Source organism: Mesoplodon densirostris, chromosome 2 (genome assembly GCF_025265405.1).
Source record: "Mesoplodon densirostris isolate mMesDen1 chromosome 2, mMesDen1 primary haplotype, whole genome shotgun sequence".
Taxonomy (NCBI): Eukaryota; Metazoa; Chordata; class Mammalia; order Artiodactyla; family Ziphiidae; genus Mesoplodon; species Mesoplodon densirostris.
The window spans coordinates 164,127,509-164,151,729 of record NC_082662.1 but is presented as its reverse complement, the minus strand read 5'-3'; the positions used below and the strand labels follow the sequence as shown (position 1 = coordinate 164,151,729).

The 24,221-nt window shown below is 37.0% G+C and overlaps 1 protein-coding gene and 1 long non-coding RNA gene across 8 annotated transcripts in view; one reads left to right on the top strand and one right to left on the bottom strand.

Moving 5' to 3' along the window:
- LOC132484581 (uncharacterized) overlaps positions 1-1,050 on the bottom strand; it is a 49,217-nt gene extending 48,167 nt beyond the window's left edge. For all 4 annotated transcript variants that reach the window (XR_009531232.1, XR_009531231.1, XR_009531230.1 and 1 more), the window contains exon 1: positions 668-1,050. This is a non-coding gene — a long non-coding RNA (uncharacterized LOC132484581). The remainder of the gene's footprint in view (positions 1-667) is intronic.
- GORAB (golgin, RAB6 interacting) lies at positions 583-23,850 on the top strand. 4 transcript variants are annotated; one of them, XM_060091282.1, is made up of 5 exons: positions 583-1,026; positions 10,559-10,910; positions 13,155-13,256; positions 15,638-15,778; positions 22,485-23,840. In XM_060091282.1, the coding sequence occupies exons 1-5, from the start codon at positions 735-737 to the stop codon at positions 22,942-22,944; spliced, it is 1,347 nt and encodes a 448-aa protein (XP_059947265.1). In that variant the 5' UTR covers positions 583-734; the 3' UTR covers positions 22,945-23,840. The 4 variants fall into 4 exon arrangements, with proteins under 4 accessions (XP_059947265.1, XP_059947268.1, XP_059947269.1 ...); XM_060091285.1 differs by lacking the exon at positions 10,559-10,910 and having other exon boundaries at positions 943-1,026; positions 22,485-23,850; XM_060091286.1 differs by lacking the exons at positions 583-1,026; positions 10,559-10,910 and adding an exon at positions 1,200-1,260 and having other exon boundaries at positions 22,485-23,850.
- The last annotated feature ends 371 nt before the right edge of the window (positions 23,851-24,221 follow it).

The following is a 24,221-nucleotide window of genomic DNA, read 5'->3' as shown; positions in this document are numbered from 1 at the left end:
TAAATCATCCTGATCTATATGTACTTTGACAACGTTTGCATCTTTTAATCTCCAAAATCTTGCTTAAAATGAGAAAATGGAAGCCCAGAGTGGTAACGTGTTCAAGGTGGTACCAGAACATTGAAATCAGGACTCCAGGAGGGAGAAGCCTAGGAAGTGTTTTCCCATCCCCCAGCGCCGACGTTTTTACATTGTCTTCTCTGAACATAAAAACAGAGGACAGATCATTTTTAAGAGGGATTTAGACATCCCTTAGGAGAAAGATTACAGATTAGCGAGAATCTTTCACAAAATCGAAGAACCAACTCCCAATGAACAGAAATCTATGAGTCGCTGCAGCCTGGGGGAGACCTGGCTACGCTGTTAAACGTGTCTGTTCCTTTTCCACTATTATACACCAGCCCTCTGAAATGATTCTTTGTAATTAAAAGCCTAAATCTGAACATTCTTGAGTCAACTTGCGGGATGATTTCGGCGCAGTTTTGGAATAAGCCACTACAAGCCACGCACCGAAACCCTCCACCACCAACACGTAGAGTGCTCCGCCCCAATAAATTCGAGGGCGCCAAGAGGCAGCACTGTCCTCCCTTTCCGCCACCGACTCGTAGTCACTTCCTCACTGCCTGTTTATCTCCACCTTTATTTCCATCGCTATTTCCCCCTTTACCTCTTGAAGCGATAACCCAACAAGTATAGGAGACAGGGAGAAAGAGCAGCCAGGTCAGGGGAAATGAATGTCTGCGAGGCCACGATTTCTTCACGCAGTTTGTCCGGCACTGACGGAGAGAGCCTCGAAGAGAGCCGGGTCCGGCTGCAGGGGAGAGGGGGCCTTGCGTCCAGAGCTCGATGCGCTGATTGGTTGGTCAGCCGCGGCCGGGGAAGAACCCGGATGTACCTGGGTAGTTGTGTTGGCAATTGGGGTTCTGAGGTTTGGGCGTTCTAGGCGTGCAGGCAAATCGAGGCGGATGGCGCGGGGTTGGGCCGGATTCTCTGAGGAGGAGCTGAGGCGACTAAAGCAGACTAAAGGTAAAGGGACGGGTCTGCACAGATTTAATTCTTGGGTCTGTTAAGGGGAAGGGGCGGGGCTGCAGTTTTTGAGGGGAAGGGGGCGGGGAAAAGGGTTATCTGTGTTAGGGGAAGGAGCTATAAGTGGGAGGAGAGGCTTGAGAGGGCGCCAGAAGTGGATGTACTTGGAGCCACGGCTAGGGGAGGGGGGCAGGCACAGAGGACTGGGGTCTACTTTTAGAAAAGAGACTTCAGGTATTTATTTCAGGGATCTGACTTTTTCCGGTGAAAGGAAGGGGACTTGGGAGAGGAAGTGACCTATTAGGGGGATTGCTGCATAGACCAGTGGTTGGAGGGTTGGGGTCTGAGTAAAGGAAGGAGAAGGGGCGCACACCATATTAGATTTGTGATGAATTTATAGAAGCAGGCAATGATTGGGAAAAAGGATCACAGGGGTCTGAATAAATGCAAAAAGTTGGTGCTTTTCATAAGACGTCTGGAGTCTTGCTTTCACCAGCCAGGTGATTTTTGCAGTTCTTTCCAATTCTTGAGAGTCTGCAAACCAAAAGGGTCTTTGAGAAGATAGATGTGAAATATCTAGCTACCTATCTACGCCTCTGTCCATCCATCCATCCATATCTACTGACTTTAGTGTAAGCTAAAATTTTGTGCTTCCTTCTCCAGCTTTATAACGTAATCATTGAATGGACTTGTACAATTTTGTTATCTTTCAATGAAGAAATTAAGTTTGCTGATACTTTGTGAGAAACTCTTGGTAATATAAAGTGTGCTTTGATTGTGGTTGAAATTTCGTAAAGTTCTGTACGGTGATACTGGCAGCGCACACCACTTCTGTGAGCTTACACCATTCTTGGTGCCGTAACTTATACATTCTGGGAGAAAATTAAATAAGCTCTGCCATGCCTTTAATTAGAGTATGTGAGAAAACTGGATGTTTTCTCAGGTAAGCTTGTGCATTTTTAGCATGGTTCTGAAAATAATCTAGGACTGACAAGTGGAAAAGGAAGTAAATTTGTAAGGTAAGGCCAGTGTAGATTATGTAGATGGAGGAAATTTTGACTGGTCCAGAGACCTTTAAAAACATATCATAAAAGTTACACTACAGTTTGTAATTAACTGACATTCCCATGTTCAGATGTATGGAGTACTAGTACCCGTGCTTCTGGTCTGACCAGAAGTTACGGGTATCAGCATCTGCATTAGGGATGCTGATATGAACAAGGCCTCATCCCTGCCTTCAAAGAGCTTATAGTCTAATGAGGAGACAAACTATAATATAATGTGATAGTAGATGTTGTACAAGAGCTTGCTACAGAATTAGCAGGAACTTTACTGTGCTGGTGGTTGGATGGAGCTTGGCAAAATTTCACAGAGATTATGTGCTAGCAGAGGTGAGTTTGCCAGGGGAAAGAAGACTTACTGTAGAAGTCTGAGTTAAACATTGGGTTCATTATGTGGAACTACGTTTCTAAATATCTTCGTAATTTGGCATAGAGAGGGGGTGGAAGGACCTTAACTTAAAGACCTATCATTTCAGTGAGAGGTTAGCGCATAGACGTCAACTCACTAGTCTTTGATCACCTTAAGAAAACATCTCAGCATCTTTGTATACTCATAGCCAAACACTGATTGGTATATAGAAGATCTCCCAGCTCTGCTTCTAAATCTTTTTGTCTTGGAGCTCTTATTTATAAGACTAGAACAGCTGAATCTTTAATTTTTAAGGCTCCTTCCAGCTGTTCTCCAGCCTTAAAAATATATTTAAATAATCTATGAAGATGGAGTTGGTTGCCAGCAAAAATAAAGACAAGACTACTCTAGAGAAGCCCATATGGGCATTTGGGAAAGTCAAAAAGTTCTTAATAATCTTGTTTATATTGTTTATAATATTAAAAAGCTGGAAACAACCCAAGTGTTCATTAACAAGGGAATGGATAAATAAATTGTGGTATAATCATCCACTGGGCTACTATATGAATAATATAGTAAATATATAGGAATATAGTATATATAGGAATATATGAACTATAGTCACATGTATTAACATATATAAATTTCATAAACTTAATATATGAAAAGAACAAATTGCAGAATATACAATCTGATACCATTTATAGAAATTCAGAATCATACAAAGCAGGTATATTCTTTTAGGAATATAGGAGATATATAAAGAAATTCAAAGGAATGAAACACAAAATTCAGGGTGGTGGGAAGGCAAGGGACTATGAACAAGAAGGGGCAAATACACTTTCAGAAGTACTGATAATTATGAAATCAGGTTAAGCCAATTTAAGCTGCAGTAACACATATCCCTAAAGTATCAGTTGTTTGAATAATAAAGATCTCTTTTTCACTCTAGTTTCATGTCTTCCATGGATTGACATGGTCACTACACACCATGATTTGGTATTGTCATAGGAGTTCACCATGGCAGGAGAAGATTGAGAATTGAGCATTGGGAATTAAATGCTTCCACCACTAAATGACAGGTGTCACTCCTACTTATGTTTCATTTAGCAAAAGTAAGTCATATGACTTGGAGGACAGGAAGTAAAATTATCTTACGTGTTCCAAAAGAGGGGTAATGTGTCAGTCCTTGAACATCAGTTACGTCTACTGAAGTCATGTTTTATAAAACTGTGTTATGAGTTTTTATAATTCGTACAAGTTGGATGTGTATATGTAACAGAGACATACATATTATTTAATGTATAGTTTATTTTGTAATGAAAAAAATTGTAAACAAACAGTGCTGTCAATTTCTAATTAAAGAAAATATTCATGAGTTCTTTTTTTTAAATTTTATTTATTTTTGGCTGCATCAGGTCTTCGTTGCTGCGTGTGGGCTTCCTCTAGTTGTAGCAAGCGGGGCCTACTCTTCATCACAGTGCATGGGCTTCTCATTGTGGTGGCTTCTCTTGTTGCGGAGCACAGGCTGTAGGCGCACAGGATTCAGTAGTTGCAGAATGTGGGCCCAGTAGTTGTGGCATGCGGCTCTCTAGTTGTGGAGAGAAGGCTCAGTAGTTGTGGCGCACTAGCTTAGTTGTTCCATGGCATGTGGGATCTTCCTGGACCAGGGACCGAACCTATGTCCCCTGCATTGGCAGGCAGATTCTTAACCACTGTGTCCCAAGGGAAGTTCTGAGTTCTTTTTTCTAGATACTAGTTCTTTGCCAGTTATATTATGAATATCTTCTCACAGTACGTAATTTATCTTTTAACTTTTATTTTTTAATGAAGAAAGTATTTAATTTTAATATGGACAAATTTGTTAGTTCTTCTTTTGTAGTCAACATTTTCTGTGTTTTAAGAAATTAGCACCCTACTGTAAGTTCTAAAAGATATTAATCCCTATTTTCAATTAAGAGTTTTTAAAAATCGTTTTTATTATAAGCTGTAGCAGATTCAAAACATTGCGTAAAGAAATGTGTTTCTGATGTGTTTTAAAGTGTTGATTTGACATTTAAGTCCTTAATCCATTTGGTGAGTGTTTTGTTTGTTTTTATATGGTATGAGGGATAGATCTGATTTCATCTTTTCCATATAGATAACCATTTTTCCCCCGGGTCCATTTATTGAAGAGATCCCACCTTTTGTTGTTGATTTGCTATGCTACCTCTGTTGTACAGCAGTGCTTCAAACATGTATGAGCTTGTTTCTCTGTTCTTTATTCTAATCCATTGGTCGTCTTATCTATTCCTGCACTGATACCACAGTGTTTTAAAGTTTTGCAATATTCCTGATAGCCAGTAGTCTAGTCCCCTTGTTCTTTTTCTTTGTAAGTTTCCTTGCTGTTCTTGAACTTTTACCCCTTCGTATAAAAATTTTGTGATTTTACCAAATTTCATGGAAAACCCAGTTGAAATTTTTATTGGAATTGCATTGAGTCTTTAGATCAATTTGGGGAGATTTCACATTTCCACATTGTGAGCACTACCACTAACACAGTATGTGTCTTCATTTATTTAGGTCTTCTTTAATATCTTCTAATAAAATTTTAGAATTTTTCCTGTAGAGGTTTTGAACACCCGCTTGCTAGGTTTGTTCCTAGATACTTGATAATTTCTAGTATTGAAATATCTTCTCTAATTATATTTTCCAATTGCTGCTGACATATGAAGAATACAAACAAGCCAAAAGAAAAATCAACAAAAGATATGAATATATATTTCTTAGTAAGGGAAATATGAAGAGATGCTTATCACCGTCAACAATCAGAATTGCAAATCAGGACCACAGTGAGATACTACTTCATACACATTTGATTGACAAAAACCAGTCTGATACTATTATATATTGAAGAGAAAGTGCATCCACAGGATCTTATACATTGCCAGAGGGAATGCACTTTGGAAAGCAATTTGACATTTCTCCTAAAGTTATACTTTATGACACAACAGTTCTTAGATGGTATCTAAGGTAAATTCTTGTACCTATACAAGAGGAGACATTAAAATTAAATTAGCATTAAAATTGAATGGCTAAAGCCACATGAACAATATGGATGAATATTGGCAATATCATATTAAGTTAAAGAAGATTACATCCACCATGACACCCTTTATATAAAGTTAAAACAAAATAAAATTTTAAAGAAATATTTGTAGATGCAGTATGACATAAAAAGCAAAGGAAGGGAATGATCAACACATGATTCAAATGATGGTTGTCTTGGTAGGAGAAAGTAGAGCGTAAAGGATATAGAACAAAGTTCACAAACTCAGCCTCTTGGATTGATTTAATGCAGAAATGTGTTTGTCTTTTTATTTTTCCTTTTTTGGATTATCTAATCTTTAAATTTCTTTTTAAATTAATAGTGGTGAAAATACTTCTAGTTCACTTCTCTTCCCAGTATATTCCTATTACCGTTGTTTTTGGATCAGACCAAGTGCTAGTTCAGCATTGAATTGTGAGCAGAAGTGTTATGTCACTACTGGGTCAGAGCAATTAATTGCTGAACCAGGACCTTCCTGAGCTCTCTTCTCACCTGCCATGGGGGCTAGCAACACTAAATGGCTGTGCAGTCAGCCTGGAGCCCTAAGAGACTGATCAGCAGAAAGCTGCTGCTGGCCTTCAGTTGGCACATGGCATTAATGAGAAATAAACCTTTGTTGTTTAAAACCACAAAGATTCCAGGGTTCTTTGCCTCTACAGCATAACCTAGACTTTCTTGATTGATGCAATTCCCTATATTTTCCATAAAAATCTGAATTTTTCTGGTGAAAAATCAAAATGTCTGATAACACTGACCTAAATTTTTTAGTGACAGCTGCCATTTTTAATGGCTAGAGGTGGCTATGGATTGCCCCCTTTAAACTGTACTTCTGCTCCCAGTTTACCACAGTCTTCTGGATACTTGCAGCCCCCAATGTAAGTATGTAAAACAGTATGTTCCTTTTTTTTCCAGTTCTTCCTAAAAACCTAATTTTTTTAAAGAGCAGTTTTAGGTTCATGGCAAAATTATGAGGAAGATACAGAGGTTTCCCATTTACTCCCTGCCCCCACATGTACATAGCCACCCCCATTATCAACATCTTCCACCAGAGTGGCACATTCGTTATAACCTACATTGACCCATCATTATCACCCAAGTCTACAGTTTACGTTAGGGTTCACTCTTGGTGGTGTACATGCTATGGGTTTGGCCAAATGCATAACGTCATGTATCTGTCATAGTATACAGAGTATTTTCACTGCCCTAAACATCCTCTTTTCTCTTCCTATTCATCCCTTCTCTCCTCAGTCCTTAGCAGTCACTGATCTTTTTACTGTTTCCATAGTTTTGCCTTTTCCAGAACATCATATAGTTGGAATCATACAGTATATAGCCTTTTCAGATTGTTTTCTCTCACTTAGTAGTATGCAGTTAAGGTTCCTCCATGCTCTGTGTGGCTTGACAGCTTATTTCTTTTATTTTTAGCATTGAATAATATTCCAGTGTCTGTGTGTACCACTGTTTATCCATTCACGTACTGAAGGACATCTTGGTTGCTTCCAGGTTTTGGCAATTATGAGTAAAGTTTCTATAAACATCCATGTTCAGGTTTTCGTGTGGACATGAGTTTTTATTGCCTTTAAAATATCAGTGAGGGCTTCCCTGGTGGCGCAGTGGTTGAGAGTCCGCCTGCCGATGCAGGGGACACGGGTTCGTGCCCCAGTCCAGGATCCCACATGCCGCGGAGCGACTGGGCCCGTGAGCCATGGCCGCTGAGCCTGTGCATCCGGAGCCTGTGCTCCGCAATGGGAGAGGCCACAACAGTGAGAGGCCCGCATACCGCAAAAAAAAAAAAAAAAAAAAAAGCAGTGAGCACGATTGCTATATCGTATGGTAAGAGTATGTTTAGTTTTGTGAGAAACCACCAAACTGTCTTCCAAAGTGACTACCATTTTGCATTGTCACCAACAACGGAAGAGTTCTGGTTGCTCCGCAACCTCACCAGCATTTGGCGTTGTCAGTGTTACAGATTTTTGGCCATTCTAATAGTTGTGTAGTGGTATCTTGTTTTAATTTGCATTTCCCTGATGGCATGTGATTTGGAATCTTTTCATATGCATATTTGCTGTATGTGTATCTTCTTTGGTGACAAGGTGTCTGTTAAAGGTCTTTGGCCCATTTTTTAATCAGGTTGTTTTCATACTATTAAGTTTTTAGAGTTCTTTGTAAATTTTAGATAACAGTCCTTTTTTATCAGATGTGTCTGTTGCAAATGTTTTCTCCCAGTTTGTGACTTGTCTTCTCATTCCTTTGACATTGTCTTCCACAGAGCAGAAGTTTTTAATTTTAATGAAATTCAGTTTATCAGTTATCTCTTTTATGAATAGTGCCTTTTGGTGTTATATCTAAAAAGTCATTGCTGTGCCTGAGATCATCTAGATTTTCTTCTGTGTTGTCTTCTAGGGATTTTATAGTTTGTAGTTTTACATTAGGTCTATAATCCCATTTTGAGTGAAAGGCATAAGGTCTGTGTCTAGATTTATTTTTTATTTTTTATTTTTATTTTTTGCGGTACGCAGGCCTCTCACTGTTGTGGCCTCTCCCGTTGCGGAGCACAGGTTCCGGACGCGCAGGCTCAGCGGCCATGGCTCACGGGCCCAGCCGCTTCGCGGCACGTGGGGTCTTCTCGGACCGGGGAGCGAACCCGTGTCCCCTGCATCGGCAGGCGGACTCTCAACGACTGCGCCACCAGGGAAGCCCGATTTATTTATTTTTTTGCTTGAGGATGTCCAGTTGTTCCAGCACCAGTTGTTGAAAAGAATATTTTTATTCCATTGTATTGCCTTTGCACCCTTGCCAAAGATCAGTTGACTGTATTAATATGGGCCTATTTCTGGGCTCTCTGTTCTATTCCATTGATCTCTATTCTTCTGCTGATACCCACTGTAGTTTATAGTAAGTATTAAAGTCAAGTAGTGCCAGTCCAGCTTTGTTCTTCAATATTATGTTGGTTATTTTGGGTCTTTTGCCTCTCTGTATAAACTTGAGAATCATTTTGTCAATATCCATAAAATACCTTGCTGGGATTTTGATTGGTATTGCGGTGAATCTATAGATCAAATTAGGATGAACTGACGTGGACATCTTGACAATGCTGAGTCTTCTTACCAATGAATATGGGATATCTCTCCATTTATTTAGTTCCCTGATTTCATTCGAGTTTTGTAGTTTTCCTCACAGATCTTGTACATATTTTGTTAGATTTATACCTAAGTAATTCTTTTTTTTGAGTGCTAATGTAAATGTTACTGTGTTTTTTATATCAAATTCCACTTGTTCATTGCTGCTAGGAAAGTAATTGATTTTTGTATATTAATCTTGTATTCTGTAACCTTGCTATAATGACTCATTAGTTCCAAGAGGTTTTTTGTCATATGTTTAATCCTTAAGTGACCTGATTTGTTGTTTAAAAGTTAGCATTTTTAATCTCATAGATAGGTTCTGTGAAAATGCAAAATAAAATGGAAGCTGCATTACTGACTTTCAGAGGGATATTAATAATTCAGCTAACAAGTGTAACTGAAAGGTAAGCAGGCTCCATGACATTTTCTGATGGTGTGAATAAAGATGAGTAGCCAAGAATAAGTTTCTGTTGCAAGATGTAGTACTCTACTTTGTGTTTCTGTCTAAAGTCAACAATAACATTTTACTTTTGATTGTATGTCTTTTTTTTTTTTTTTTTTTTTTTTTTTTGCGGTATGCGGGCCTCTCACTGTTGTGGCCTCCCCCGTTGCGGAGCACAGGCTCCGGACGCGCAGGCTCCGGACGCGCAGGCTCAGCGGCCATGGCTCACAGGCCCAGCCGCTCCGCGGCATATGGGATCCTCCCAGACCGGGGCACGAACCCGTATCCCCTGCATCGGCAGGCGGACTCTCAACCACTTGCGCCACCAGGGAGGCCCTGATTGTATGTCTTTGAAAATATTTTCTTTAATTCTTACACCAACTCCATGAGATAAGTAGAGCGAGTAAATTTTCAACCAGTTTGACAGATGAAGAAACTGAGGTATAGAATAATTAATTAACTTGCCTAAGGTTACTGAGGTGTGGAGAAAAGCAACACCAGAACTTTGACTCCAAAGCTTTTAACTCTCCTTTGGGAAATTTAAATATTAAGCTTATGTTGTTTCAAAGGTCAATATGCAGGATTTAAAAAACCCATTTAGTTCATTCATTAGAACTTATCATAGTTTCATTTCTCAGGCATTTTGTAAAGAATATCCCTTACAGATCTTATTTAGTATAGTATGAATGTGAGTCAAGATTCTCCAGTTGTCTGACCTACAAGGTTAACACTGGTATGGACAATCCAAAAAGTACAATAGAAGTGTTATCATTTAGTTCATAATGCTTTTAAACAAAATTTCTCCTGATTGTTTTATCTTCCTCTATTGCTTTGCTCAGGCTGCTATTAAAATTAACTTGCATACATTGATTAAAGGCTAACTACACTTTGGGGAACACAGCCCTGGACTGTTTGGAAGATGAAAGAAAACAATGTAGGATTAACTAGCATTCCTAAAATTGAGAGACTTCATTCAGCTATGCTTTGTGTATCATGTCTACCTATGTATCAAATTATCCTAAGATCTGTTAAAATTTAAGAAAGATGAAGCCTATTTGAAAACAACCACCATTGTATTTCAAAAGAACAGACAGAACCATAAATCAAATTTAAGACATATCAGAGAATTCATTTGTCTACCTACTTTGGTCATATTAGATTCTTTTGGCAGTTAGCAAACCAAGTTGAAACCTTGCTTTGTATTCTAAGGCCTAACTCACAGACAAATGGACCTCCTCAAAGATAATTGAGAACTAAGGTAGTTTTTATTAAATATTAACGGTATGATCAGAGAACTGTCAAAACTCTGCAAGAAGATGGCTGTGTTTCTCTGGGATTTTAAGAAAGAGAAGGGGAGAAAAACTCTGCAAAATTATCAGAGTTTAATGTTAATGCTTTATTTTCTTAGAGAAATTATAATTATTTGCTGCTCACACAAAGGAATTTTTCTCCATTCTCTTTTTTATATAGATCCATTTGAACCACAGCGGCGTCTTCTCCCTGTGAAGAAAAGTCGACAGCAACTTCAGCGAGAAAAAGCCCTTCAAGAGCAAAGCCAGAAACTTGGACTTCAAGATGGATCAACCTCATTACCTCCAGAGCAGCTGCTTTCTGCACCAAAACAAAGATTTAATACTCAAAGACCATGTTCTTCTCCCCCGACTCCCCCCACTCTCACCTCTCCTATTGGTGATGGAAAATCACAGGGTATTGAAAGTCAACCAAGGGAACTAGGACTTAAGAATTCCCATGAAGGTCACAAAAATGCTGAGGTTCTACCTCCAAAACCAGATTGCAAATTGGAAAAAAAGAAAGTGGAATTGTTAGTAAGTCTGTACATCCATGAGACTTTTTTCCATTTTACCATTTTTTTCCCATTGGCCTTTGAAGAAATACAGTTTTAACATTTTGTTTGTTTTATATTCTAACGTAGAAATGTAATGAATAAACTATTGAAAAATAGCTACCACCTAAATATAAGTAGCAGTGTTACGCACTTCTTCTGTTCTATGTTATTTAGTCTTTACAGCAGTCTTACAATGCATGTTCATTATTTTCACTTTACAGATGAGATATCTTGGACTCAAAAGATACTGTATTCCCAAAGTGAATACACCACTAATAAGTAGCAGAGTTGGGGTTCACATACAAGACCCTCTGGATCCAGAGTCTATGCCCTTTACACTCACCAGAACCGGTTCTTATATGTATGATACTCCTCCCCTAATTGAACCCATTCTTTCAACTTCCAGATTGCATCTCCGTTGGCCCAGAAAAGGGTACTTCTGAAGAGACCTGAAGGGATGGTCAAAGGAAAGAGTATTGGAAATTGAGAGGACTAATTAAATAATTCAGCTGCATCATTAGATTTCTTTATTTAATGTGTTTGTATTAGAAACCACCTGCAGAATTTGGTTTAGCCACATTTTTGTGGAAATTACCATTCTATGACTTGTGAATTCTTATAATCAGAATTTTTTTATTATATAGTTTATGTTTGAATATCCACTCTTTATTTCCTCCTGATTTATCACTCACAGGGAAGAAAGAATGGTATTTGTTTCTGTTTTCCATTTTCCGAGTCTTTTTTCAAAGTGTCTTACGTTTTTTCTAATCTCACCTATTTTTCCAATCTCTGCTAATCCAGATTCTGTACTGAGTTTTAAGTGTTTCCTGCCCACCAGGGATTTACAGCCAAGAAATCATTTTGACAAGAGATAGAAAGCCACATGAAGTATGAGACCCAAATTAAACAAGTGCATACGTTTAATGTCTTAAGTGTAGTTTACCAGCAAAGTCCTGAGACAAGTTGTTGCAGGGGTGTATAAATTGAGCTGGAGAATTTAGACTGAATGTCATTAGGAAAATTATTCTTTTTTTTGGTACTTGAGAAAATATTCATAGAAGATATGTAATCTCAGGAACTGTTGTTAAAACGGAGAAATTCTGAGGCTCTAAGAGGGGGAAAGGAAAACTATATACTAGAGAAGGTCAGAGATGATATTTCACTTTTCTGAAAGAGGCACAAGATAAGCCAGAAAATAGTAGAGAATTAAGGAAGTGAAGAAAGACTTGGAAGCAGAAGATGCCTGCCTAGTGAGTTCCTTGATGCTGTAATACACCAGCAAGACCCCTGAAGGAGAGATGCCCTGATAAAAATAATGGTTAGAGAAAATCCAGGTGTCACTGTTGCACACCATTTGGGTGCTGGGTGAGCTGGAACTAAGGTATCTGGGGAGGAAGTACCTGCAGATAGTAAAAATGAGAAAGGACCAATGCCAGCACTAAGGTGGAGGCTGTAGGAATGGAGAGAAAAGGATAATTTTGCAAGTGGTTACTAGGTCTGGGAATAGAGATTTTTGATATAATGGCTGTGAGAAATGACACTAATAGGAACAAATAGCTTTGTCATTACCTTGTTTAATTTGAGTTGACATTAAGTTCATGAATTTACAGGAAATTTTAATATATTTCTTTTAGAATTGGAAAGATTGGAAGACAATTCATGTTTGCAGATCTTGGGAGTTTTTCTTTAGCCCAACATTCAAGTCTTAGTTCATAGTGTTTCACTCTGTTTAAAGTGTTTAAGAGCTAGAAAGAAGTGAGCAAATTGTAAGAGAATGTATGAAATAAACATTGGTTATTGTGGTAAGGGTTATTACATGGGGAAGATGTGTATTATAGAAAACTATAAAAGATATGAAATTAGTTACAGAACAACTTATTTTGCTTTCTATTTTGCATATAACGCATGATTAACTTAAACAAGTTTCTTTGTACTCCTAAAAAATGCCATAGTACTCTGGCTTCCAGTTTGGGTTCCTAGATTATATATGTATAATGGATTTCAAAGGACCAATTTATATAAGCCTTCTTTACTTCAAATCATAGTCTTTGTTCCTATTAGAACAAAATAATGAGCTACAGACGGGTTCCTTTTAAGAGGACTTTTGAAAGATGGGTTCCTTTTAAGAGGACTTTTGATTAAATTTTATACTTAGGAACTGAGACTGGTAAGATGTGGAACGGGGTTTCAGAAACTGATTTTTATACTTTTGCTCCCTAGGCAAGAAAAATCTCGTTGGGAAGTCCTCCAACAAGAACAGCAGCTAATGGAAGAGAAAAATAAACGTAAGAAAGCTCTTTTGGCTAAAGCTATTGCAGAAAGGTGAGGCACCTGAACCAGGAGAGCTTGTTTGTAATCTGTAATTAGTTTTGTCATGTTTTATATTTATTTTCCTATGTCTGTTCTAATAAATGGCGTTTCCTCTACAACCATTACTTTTAAGACCTACTAAACAAATTATGCTTTACAAATGATACTGGAATTACAGTCTTAATTTATTAAGGAGGGCTTTTTAAGCATAGATTATAATGTATTTATGAATACAGGGGCATTTAAAACTTAAGGATCATCATCAGTGTTTTTAGTTTTGACCATCTACACGTTCATAAGGGAGCAGTAAATAGCTATCAACATAAGTAAATCAGCAACAAATGCAGGTTTTAATTTTCACATAGGCCTTTATCATCTGACATGTAGAGGAATAAGATTATTCCACATAAGTGACTTATACACCCACAAATCCTAATTGTATTTCCTATGGCCATTTTTCTTAAATGATGTATCCTGCCCCCACTGATAAAAGATACATGATATAATTTAACTTTTTATCCTTGACTGTGGGTCACCATTATGAGCATTGTCCCATACTGTATACAATTCAGTTTTTCTCTCACCTTCCAGAGTGAGCTTGTTAGCAATCTCTTTTCCTTTACTGCACTGTACAAGCCTTGAACAACAACATTCCTATTTGAGCCACTTTTCCCATCCCTCACCCACTCTTCCCTTTTTGTAGTTTCTAGTGTGCTGTGGCCTTAGGAAACCAAGCTCAGTCAATAAAGCAATGATTGAGAATAGTGAGAACTAAATGCAAACAAGTATTCAGAGGCATTTTCTTTTTAGATCTCCAGAAAAGTCTGGCACAACTATTACTCATTAAAGCTGGTGTATGTGTCAGGGGGAGAGGAAGGAATAGGGATGGAGAGAAAGGCACGTGGGTATGAGAGTAATTCAGGATTTTATCTGCCAAAGGGATGTATGTATTTGAAAATAATGATTTTTTTTTCTTACTGGTACACCTTGATCTTTCATGAAGCATAGGAAATACTCAACTTACTGAACTTACGTTTCAAGAAGAAAAACAATGTGATTATTGAAAAATGATTATTGAAAAGCATTTTAGTAGTCTTCAGTTTGGAAGAGGTTGGGGAGGCTGTTTACTCGGGATTTTACAAAAAGATTTACAGGCTCAGCACTTACTCTTCTCTATGTGCTTTTGACTTAAGACAGAAAGTATTACTGTAGACAGAAGTGTAAGGAAATATAACCTGATTAGATTATTACTAAATGGATAGTGAATCACTTGAAGTAAAAAGATCACGTGGTTAACTTTTGTAGGCAGAAAATAAGGGTAAATGCATAATGGAGTAGAAATCAGGAGGATGTATTGCAGTATAGTGGTTTTATTGGTAGTTTTATTCTCCTGTGAGAATGTGTATGAAATTTTGAAATGAGTGGAATTGTGATTAAAGGTTGGCTTTTGTATTTGTTTATTCTGTTTCTTAAGTAGATGATGTACTTGGGGTTGGAGAGAAGGCTGAGGTTGCTTCTAAACAAAATAACAAAAAGAGTGTTTGGTTTTGAGCCCCAGAAAGAAGAATTTTGAGGACCTATAGTTTTCCTAAAGAAGAGGAATCAAAGAAGTTTGGGGAAATGAATCTTAAGAAAATTAAAACCGATTGACATATACCCGCTACTATATATAAAATAGATAACTAATAAGAACCTACGGTATAGCACAGGGAAGTCTACTCAATACTCTGTAATGGCCTATATGGGAAAAGAATCTAAAAAAGAGTGAATATATGTATATGTATAACTGATTCACTACTGATTCACTTTGCTGTACATCTGAAAGTAACACAACATTGTAAATCAACTATACCCCAATAAAAATTATTAAAAAAATAAAACCAAGTAGATGTTCTCAGACTTACAAAGGAATGGTGTTTAATGTAGGCATCTGTTCTTGGAGTCCACTAAGTATCAGACAAATGAAAGTAGGCTTAGCAAGAAGAGTTTAAGGCTGGAATTTGGAAAGCTGTGTTCAGTATTCCAGCATATCCAGTTCTCTATACAGATACGTCCTTTTAGTGCTTATTCTCATCCTTAGGGAATGAATATAGGCCTATGAGTGAACTCTCTATTGGTTTTTTTTATTACTTTTTTTCTTGTGTATAAAAAAGTATATACTAATATATAATTTGGACTAGTAAGGAGGAAAAGTGCAAATGCAGTTTTAGAGATATACCAAAATGTTACTAGCATTTGTTTTATCTCAATTTTTCTTTTTTTTTTAAATTCTTAAAAATTACATATTATAATCATATTGGGTATACAGTAGCTTGCTTTTTTCACTTATATTGTGTATGGATACATGATTTTAAAATGTTTTTAATTTTCCACTCATATTCTTCATTTTATAGATCTAAAAGAACTCAGGCAGAAACCATGAAACTAAAGAGAATCCAGAAGGAGTTACAGGCTTTAGATGACATGGTGTCAGCTGACATTGGAATCCTCAGGAACCGGATTGATCAGGCCAGCCTTGACTATTCATATGCTTGGTAAGTTGGGGGAATGGAACTCTCAACAAGGAGTTTAATTTAGTTAACGTTTATTGCTGGCTAGGCCAGGGCATTTATATATATCATCATTAAGCCTCATAATGACCCTATTAGGCACTGTATTTATTCCAGTTTTATACTAAATCAAGTATCTCCTTTTTGAAGTCTTCCTTAACTCTGCCCTACCCATTAACCTTGTTTATATCCCTGTTAGAGCATTTCTTGCATTATTTATTTACATTTTAGTCTTTCCTGCTAAACCATCAGCTGTTTAATATTTGAGACTCTTTAAATGTCTAAATGACTTGCCCCAGAACTCTATGTATTATTCTAACAGCAAGTCTATGCTCTTTCTTTAAAAAATTTTGATTCTGTGAGATGGTATAGCGACTAGCCTATTTCTCATTTCAGTTTTCATCAAAGGAAGGAGATTTAGTTTATTTTTTAAAACCTTTGAGTATTTGAAAGAAAATACCACTCTGTCTTGAAAGCTTGAAGTTTTTTCTTTTTTTTCAATTATACTCTATATAAAATGGTTTGCTATCATGTGTTTCCTTGGTTTCAATGATTGACATTTTTTTAAAGAGAAAAAATCATCATTGCATATTCTCAAAACAAACTAACACATGTAAAAAATTACATGAGCTTTGCAAACAGACAAAAGCAAAAAATTAAGCCCAATTTCAGGGTTATCAGTCCTTTCAACGTTGCTTTAATCATCCTGGTTTGTCCTTTTTCACAAGGGACTGCTGTGTTAATGACTCGGTTTTGCATCTTTCTCTGTAACACTAGAAATCAATCAGAGTGCCGCATTAGTCCAGGGTAAACCACAGCATCAGAATGTTTATATAACAATTTAATAAAGCGGAAATGCTTGATTGTGGTTTTTAATTCACTGTTTATTGTTTAAGAAAGAGGTTTGTGGTGTCCCTGTGATTTTTGTAATTGTTGTTTGACCATATGGTCTTAGACCTAATGAGTTGCTTTTATTAATTAACTGTGTAAATTAATGCCATCAGTAGCTGATAACTGGTGGTTCCATTTCTATTAATAAGGTCATTAAGAAGGTAACCAAGATTTTATTAAGATTAAACTAAGCCTAGATTTTTAGCACATTTTATTCTCTGTAACTTAATTTTGCCAGAGGAACATTTTTATGCCTTTGTAGCTCCTTAAATGAATTCCGATTATTCTGGATATCTCCACAGAAAAATCATTTGATCGTGTTTTTTTGTTTGTTTGTTTTTTGTGGTTCGCCGGCCTCTCACTGTTGTGGCCTCTCGCGTTGAGGAGCACAGGCTCCGGACGCGCAGGCTAAGCGGCCATGGCCCACGGCCCAGCCGCTCCACGGCATGCAGGATCCTCCCGCACCAGGGCACAAACCTGTGTCCCCTGCATCGGCAGGCAGACTCTCAACCACTGCGCCACCAGGGAAGCCCTGATCATGTTTTAATTTTGTCCTAGGGGAGGCTGAAGAGGATGCCTTTGTACATTGAAAATTATATAAGAAATGTCATAGTTTTAGCCTTCAGAGAACCACAAAGAAGGTGGGATTCTGGTTAAAAGAGAAGACATCCCATAGTATATGAATATTTTTAATGACATTTTAGTACATTTTTATATAGTAAAAAGATTTTATATGGTAAATTTTTACATCTCTTAAGCTAAAGATGACATTTTATCATGATACTAGTATTGACATAGATATATGTGAATATCCTTATCGTATGTGTGAGGTTATTTTTAAAAACATAAGCTCTTGAGTTAAGTCAAAGAGAAGCCACTGACAATTTAGATTAGAACCAGGGTTGTATCTTGTTCATGCATAAGATTAAGACAATATTTTCTAAATTTACATCTGTGGTTATTACAAAATTATAGATTGGTGATATAGTGTTAAGGTCTAGATTTCTACTAGAAGGTAATCCCCAGGGCAGTCAGTTTCTGTGGTTCTGTGGGAGATTTCCTTGATTTTTTTTTTTTTTAATAAAAACATTGTAGTTCTGTAGTGGCTGGTATGGTGCTGTGTCCACAAAATGTTCTTGTATACGACTAGGCCAGAATTCGTCCTAAAATTGGTTTCTGTAGAGCAGTATCAGGGTATCCACCTGTGAGGAGATGGCACTTGGAGTGTCCCAGCGGAGAGAGTTGTCACTGCTGCTGTTCACAGCTGTGATTACAGTGCTGCCATGTGCTGCGCAGGCAGCTTGTAAAACTAGAGTAGCTGCCTGTAGAACATTTCTTTAACCCTCAGTATACCAGGAAAAACAATGATCACCATTTGCCATCGATGTTTAATAGATGGTCCCATACGCGCATGCACACATACACGTGTAAACATATATACATAAATGTTCTAAGTCATTTTATGAATAATTTAAAGAAGTAAGAATAAAGGATTGTGGAAAACACCTTTGTTAAAAAATTTTGTATCAAGTAATGTTTGACTGCAAACATTACAAAAAGCTAAAAGAATATCATTATATCCTTGCAGCCACACAGGATGGTCCAGGTACTTGTAAATTATTGTATGATAAAATTCTTCCTCTTGAAATTATTAACTCTGGGAGAATAACGTATTTCCTTTTTATCCTCAGAAATATATTTTTCACTCATTGATTCTTGAGTTTGAGAAAATTCATCTAGGATGTGTTTTTCTGAAGACTCATACTCTGAGATTTCACTTACATGGTCAGTGTTACCATCTAGAATCTAGCCTGTCTCTGCATTTATATTGATTTGCTAGGGCTGCCATAACAAATTACCAAAAACTGGGTAGCTCAAAACAACAAAAATTTATTCTCTTATGCTTTTGGAAACCAGAAGTCTGAAATCAAGGTGTCAGTGGGGTTGTTATTCCTTCAGAGACTCTAGGGAAGAATACATTCCTTGCCTCTTCCAGCTTCTTCTGGTGGATGAAGACATTCCTTGGCTTGTGGCCACACTACTCAGTGTGGGTCTCCATAGTCTCATTGATTCCTCCTGTTTTCTCAAAAGTTCCTCTGCCTTTTTCTTAAAAGGATACATGTGATTGCCCAGCTGGATAGTCCAGAATAGACTCCTCTCAAAATCTTTAACTTAGTCACATCTTTTGCCATTTAAGGAAATGTTCACAGGTTCTTGGGATTAAGAAATGAGTATCTTTGGGGGGGGATGTCATTTTTTAGCCTCCACAACATGCATCTTTTGATTTGTCTAATAACTGCAAAATGTCTTCATCTGTCAATTTTCTTTGTCATTCTGGGTAGAAAATGAAAAGTAATACTTCTCATCAGAACAGTGAAAGCTAAGAGCAGATTACAAGTGTGGTATATCCAGTCTTCTTTTATACCTTATTTAAAGGTGATGTAATACTTTGGCAAAACAGTGAGGAAACTAAGCGATGATGATTTATTTCATTATAGTATCATCCTTTTAGGTCATTCCATCATTCTCTGTTTTCTTATTATTTTAATTTTTTTAGCATAAATGTGAATAATTGATGAGTAATGAGTAAATAATTCCTAGGGTGATAAAATGGCAAAATGTTTCAAGATATAGGAAAAAAATATATTTCAACAATCCCATAATGTATCTTAGGTTTATAAAAGTGGATCCATATAGTAATTGCAAAATATAATTAAAGTCTGTTTTTCAAAATATAAGTAAATTTTCTCTTTGTTCTCTGGAATACTTCTAAGAAAGGATAAAAATTATGATATGTTGATCCTTACAAATAGAACTGCTCAGGAAAGAAACTTAAGAACTAAGTATTTCAGTGGAACCTAATGACATGCCAAGGGTTAATGGTGTTTCTAAAAATTTCAGGGAACCAAAACCAAGAGACAGTTTCTAGAATTCTTTAAATAAGATTCATTAAATCATTAAACATTCCTTTAAAATAATAAAACAATTCTATAATTACATTTCCAGTTCAATTTGTCTTACTGTGTTGTGTATAATGCTCTTATTATTCTGTTCCAAAGTATGTCTTCATACTCTGATTTGGTATTATCCCCCTGACCCCCAGACTCATAGAGCAGTTTGTGAAACTAATCAATATTTTGAACATAAATCACTCTGTAAAAAAATATATATATATATATATATATATATATATATATATATGCTTGTTTCTGGCCAGAAGGACTTTAAATAAATAAACAAAATGCAGAATCTTCAGTGATTTATCCAGGGTGAAAGATCATTGGAAACCTAGGGACCTATTTGCAAATTTTAATTTCAGTTCAGCATTCATGAGCCCAGTCAGTAAATCTTTACTAACTGACTTTGGCTGAGGGAGACCACAGACTTGCAGAGAAGGGAGGTTTGAGCTGGGGGGAGAGACAAGATATGTATACCAATAGAGAATTGTCAGAGCTCTTAAGCTTGATGAAAGAACATTCATAAACAGGATATGTTATAAAGTATGGAAATAAGGGATCCAGATACCCAACACAGCTCCTTTACAACAATTCTTTTAACATAGGGGTAATTGAAGAACATCTAGTTCTCATTCTTATATTTACTAGATGACAGTAAAAAAAATGAAATATGAGAAATGAACATAATATAAATAAGTTTTCAAATATAAACACCAAGTCCTTAAATTATACATAATTTTAATTTTAGATACATGTTTAGTGGTATACTAACAGTGCTTTTTTATTCTGGCACTCTGAAGAAGAAGTTCTGTTTCTTGAATGCCTACCAGGCACTGGGCTAGACACTTGCCCTGTTTATTATATTTAATGCTTAATTAACACTCCTATGAGGTGTTATTATCATCATCATTCTACAGATAAACCAAGACTTAGTTCAAGAAACCATCCCTGGTCACCATACTGGAATTTTCAGTCACTGCATGCCTTTTCTCCAGCCTCTTCCACAGGAACCTGGCTGTGTTTTGTATTCATGATGCTGAGCCTGGGACACACCTGATAAGAACAAGGATGGGAACTCCAGAACATTTAATCCATAGACTAAACTGGGGTGCATGGCATGGCCTGGCACTAAGAGTTCTGTTTAAACTGATACGAATCAAGCCAAGCCAACCCAGGCCCTCCCTCTGGAATTTTGGGATTGGAGCACTGAGGGATTGAGTGGAGTGAATTTGATGTCAAGGCACAGCTGGTGGCCATATTGGGCTGTGAATATGATAGGAAAGCCTAAATGAGAGAAACTAGTTTCTCAGCATTAGCATGAGCAATAGCCTTTGATTCTGATGACATGCCTGTGAGATTGCCTCTTGTATCCTACAATAAAACCCATTTTTTACCTGAGTGAGTATGACTGAATATCTGCTCATTACATCCAGAAAAAGCCTTCAACAAAGGAGGTACACACATAGTAAATGGCAAAGGCAGGTTTTGAACCCTGGCTTCTCTAAAAGCAAGGCCTTTTATTTTTTCACTATATTTCCCTCCAAGACAGAGAATCTTGCATAAGGAGATATACCTGTTTCTTTTTTGCTATAACTCTAGTATTAGAAATTATTTATTATGTTGAGTAAGGTAAGGCAGTCATAACAGGTAAGGCATCATGGCCTTCACAACTGTTAGTGGTAACTAAATAGAATAATTAGTTGGTAGGTACCATCCTGTTTTCTGGGCAAAAAGAAAAGCAACGCATTATATGGAAAAGGCAAAAAAGAAGAAAAAAAGAAAAAGGAAGATTGCAAAGTGACTTCCCCAAGTAGAATTACCCTACTTCAAAAAAGTCTGGCACTACCTACCTATGGAGTTTCTATATATGTAAAAGTAATAAACTTATCTTAATAAAAGTCTAACAGTAGTCTGTTACAGAGTGGAGAGGGTGAAAACAACTTAACCTGGGGCTTCTCAACTGGGGGCAGTTTTGCCCCTTAGGAGACATTTGGTAATGTCTGGAGACATTTTTGGTTCTCACAACCAGTGGGTGCTACTGACAACTAAGGAGAGAAAGCCAGTGATGCTCTACACATCCTGCAATGTACAGGACAGCTCCCCACAACAAAAATTACATGGCCCAAGTTGTCAGTAATGCTGAGGTTGAGAAACCCTGCTTAAACCTATCCTGAAGTTTTCTTTTCTACTTGGTGTTTACGTCTTACTCTCACCCAGTATCATTGGGCTGGCTGTGCTCTGTCATTTCTGAACCACTGTCCATGTCCTTCTCCACCAAACTTTTTCTTCCTTTTCTACTCCATTAATCAAAAGATATAGATTTTCTACTTTCTCCATCTGTTATTATTTTATCTCATAAATTTAACCAGTTGTGTGCTGGAGCTGGCTTGCCCTGGTTCATGAGAGAGATTTTGTGTATCTCTTCCCAATTCTGTATTCAGTGATGTCACATTGATAGCTTGAAATTGGCCATAGTAATAGTACGTTTACTACAGAAATTGATGAACGCTACAAATTAGGGCTCTCCCCCACTGGATCTAGCACACCACTGAATTAACCTCTCAGCCTGCTTTCATTCAAGCACAGCCTTGGAAAGAGCAAATGGGTGCCGAAGAACGTTGTTAGGTTAGGAGAGTCCAAATGTGCATGTTGTGGAAGTTTCAGCAGCAGTAGCCTACTTTGTCTAACGTGTAGATAAGTGTTCGTAAAGTATTTAATAGCCATATTTTCACTATATATATGTATTTCCCGATTTTGGAGTTTAATTACTATTTCTATGCCCTCCTTTGACTGTCTTCTTCAATGGAAAACTAATGGACCAGTCTTTGTACCTGTCCCTGCAGGAAGCGGTTTGACAGGGCTGAAGCAGAGTATGTTACAGCAAAGCTAGATCTACAGCGCAAGACTGAGCTTAAAGAGCAGCTCACTGAACACCTTTGTACGATCATACAGCAAAACGAGCTCCGCAAGGCCAAGAAGTTGGAGGAGTTAATGCAACAACTAGATATGCACGCTGATGAGGAGACTTTGGAGCTCGAGGTGGAGGTGGAGGGACTGCTGTGTGAACAAGAAGCAGAAGTAGGGAAACAAGTGGTTCATTTAGAGAGGCCATTTCAGCCTTCTGGGGAGAGTATGACCTTAGGGTTTGCTGAAGAGAACAAAAAGCATCAAGACCAGGCTGCTTCCCCAAAGGTAGATGAACAGTGTGAAAGCTCCAGTAGCCTTGCCCTTCTTGATCCAGACCAGCCAAATCAAGAAGTTGAAACTACTGTAAAAGACATTTCAGCTGCTCTGACCACATGAGGTGCCAGTGTTTGTTCTTTACAACTAACATTCAGTAAACTATCTGTTGTAGATCATGCCATGACCTCTGATAAATGCCTCTTCAAAGCAGTGTTAATTTTTAAATCCATTAGTTTTAGTATAACGTTTGAACATTCTAGAAAATCTGTGATGATAAATTTTTATATGGGGGCATAGTTCACCTTGATTTTGATCCAGTTCCTTCATTGTACGCTTCCTACTGGGTGAAAACAAGTGATATAAAAGGATGGAAGAAAAACTACACGGTTAATAGTGTTTTTAGGCCAGAGAATACTGAAAAGTATGGTGAAAAATGAACTCAGTACCTAATTGAACTCATTTAACTTCTCCTGGGAGAAATGTTGAGAATGAGAGTACTATTTTATGTAATCAGTAAAGAGACATAAAAGCTAACTAACATGTGAAAAAGAAAGAATGAGGAACAACCAACAAAAGTAGTAGGTTGAATTATCTTTTTGGATCTCACTAGAGTTGTAAAACACAACTTGGAAGTTGTAGTTTATGAAAAGAACCAGAAAACTTAAACCAGCATCACTTTTGTTTTCAATTTGCCTTTTAAATGGCTTTAGTTTACAACCTGAGTTTTGGTTAGTTGATACACACAAGCGTGTGCACACACACACGCAGAGAGATAGATATACACATACCATGGTATATAAATAATTTCACTATTAATATATTTTCTTCTTTAATTGGCACATTGATTAAATTTACCCTTCTGCAGGCTGAAAATAATATAAAAAATCTTACTGCTACTTCGGATTATCTAAAAAAGTTGATATATTTTCTTAAAGTTACCCTAAGATGTGTTTTATATGTTGGATATAAATTATCATGTCATAAAACATTTAAATTGTTAAAATGATGGTTTTCTTATTACTTCAATAGTTTGTTAATTACTGTCACTAATAGTTGACCACTACATTGTGCTATATGTGAATGTGTAAATAAATATTGTAGTTTCGTCACAGAATCTATGAATATCACATTAAATTATGATCTGTTTATCAGAAATTCCAAAAGTACAAATACTACATTTTAAGTCTTAAAGAACTATTATAAAAGAAGATAAGGGCAAATGTAACATTGTATCCATAATAACTTCTGAAAAGTTGGGGACATACTATTTTTAAATGAGTTTGTTTGAGGGTATTACCTTCTAGTAATGCAGATGAACTTTGTATTTTTATATTATGTAATCTGAGTTGAATTTATAGCTTTCCATTACTGACTTCTCTAAGCAGAGGCTTTTATAT

Excerpts from the sequence above, each read along its gene's own strand:
- GORAB (XM_060091282.1), top strand. The coding sequence starts at position 735 with ATGTCTGCGAGGCCACGATTTCTTCACGCAGTTTGTCCGGCACTGACG. Across the intron at positions 10,911-13,154 it reads GAAAAAAAGAAAGTGGAATT|GCAAGAAAAATCTCGTTGGG; the intron begins GTTAGTAAGTCT and ends TTTGCTCCCTAG. Across the intron at positions 15,779-22,484 it reads CTTGACTATTCATATGCTTG|GAAGCGGTTTGACAGGGCTG; the intron begins GTAAGTTGGGGG and ends CTGTCCCTGCAG.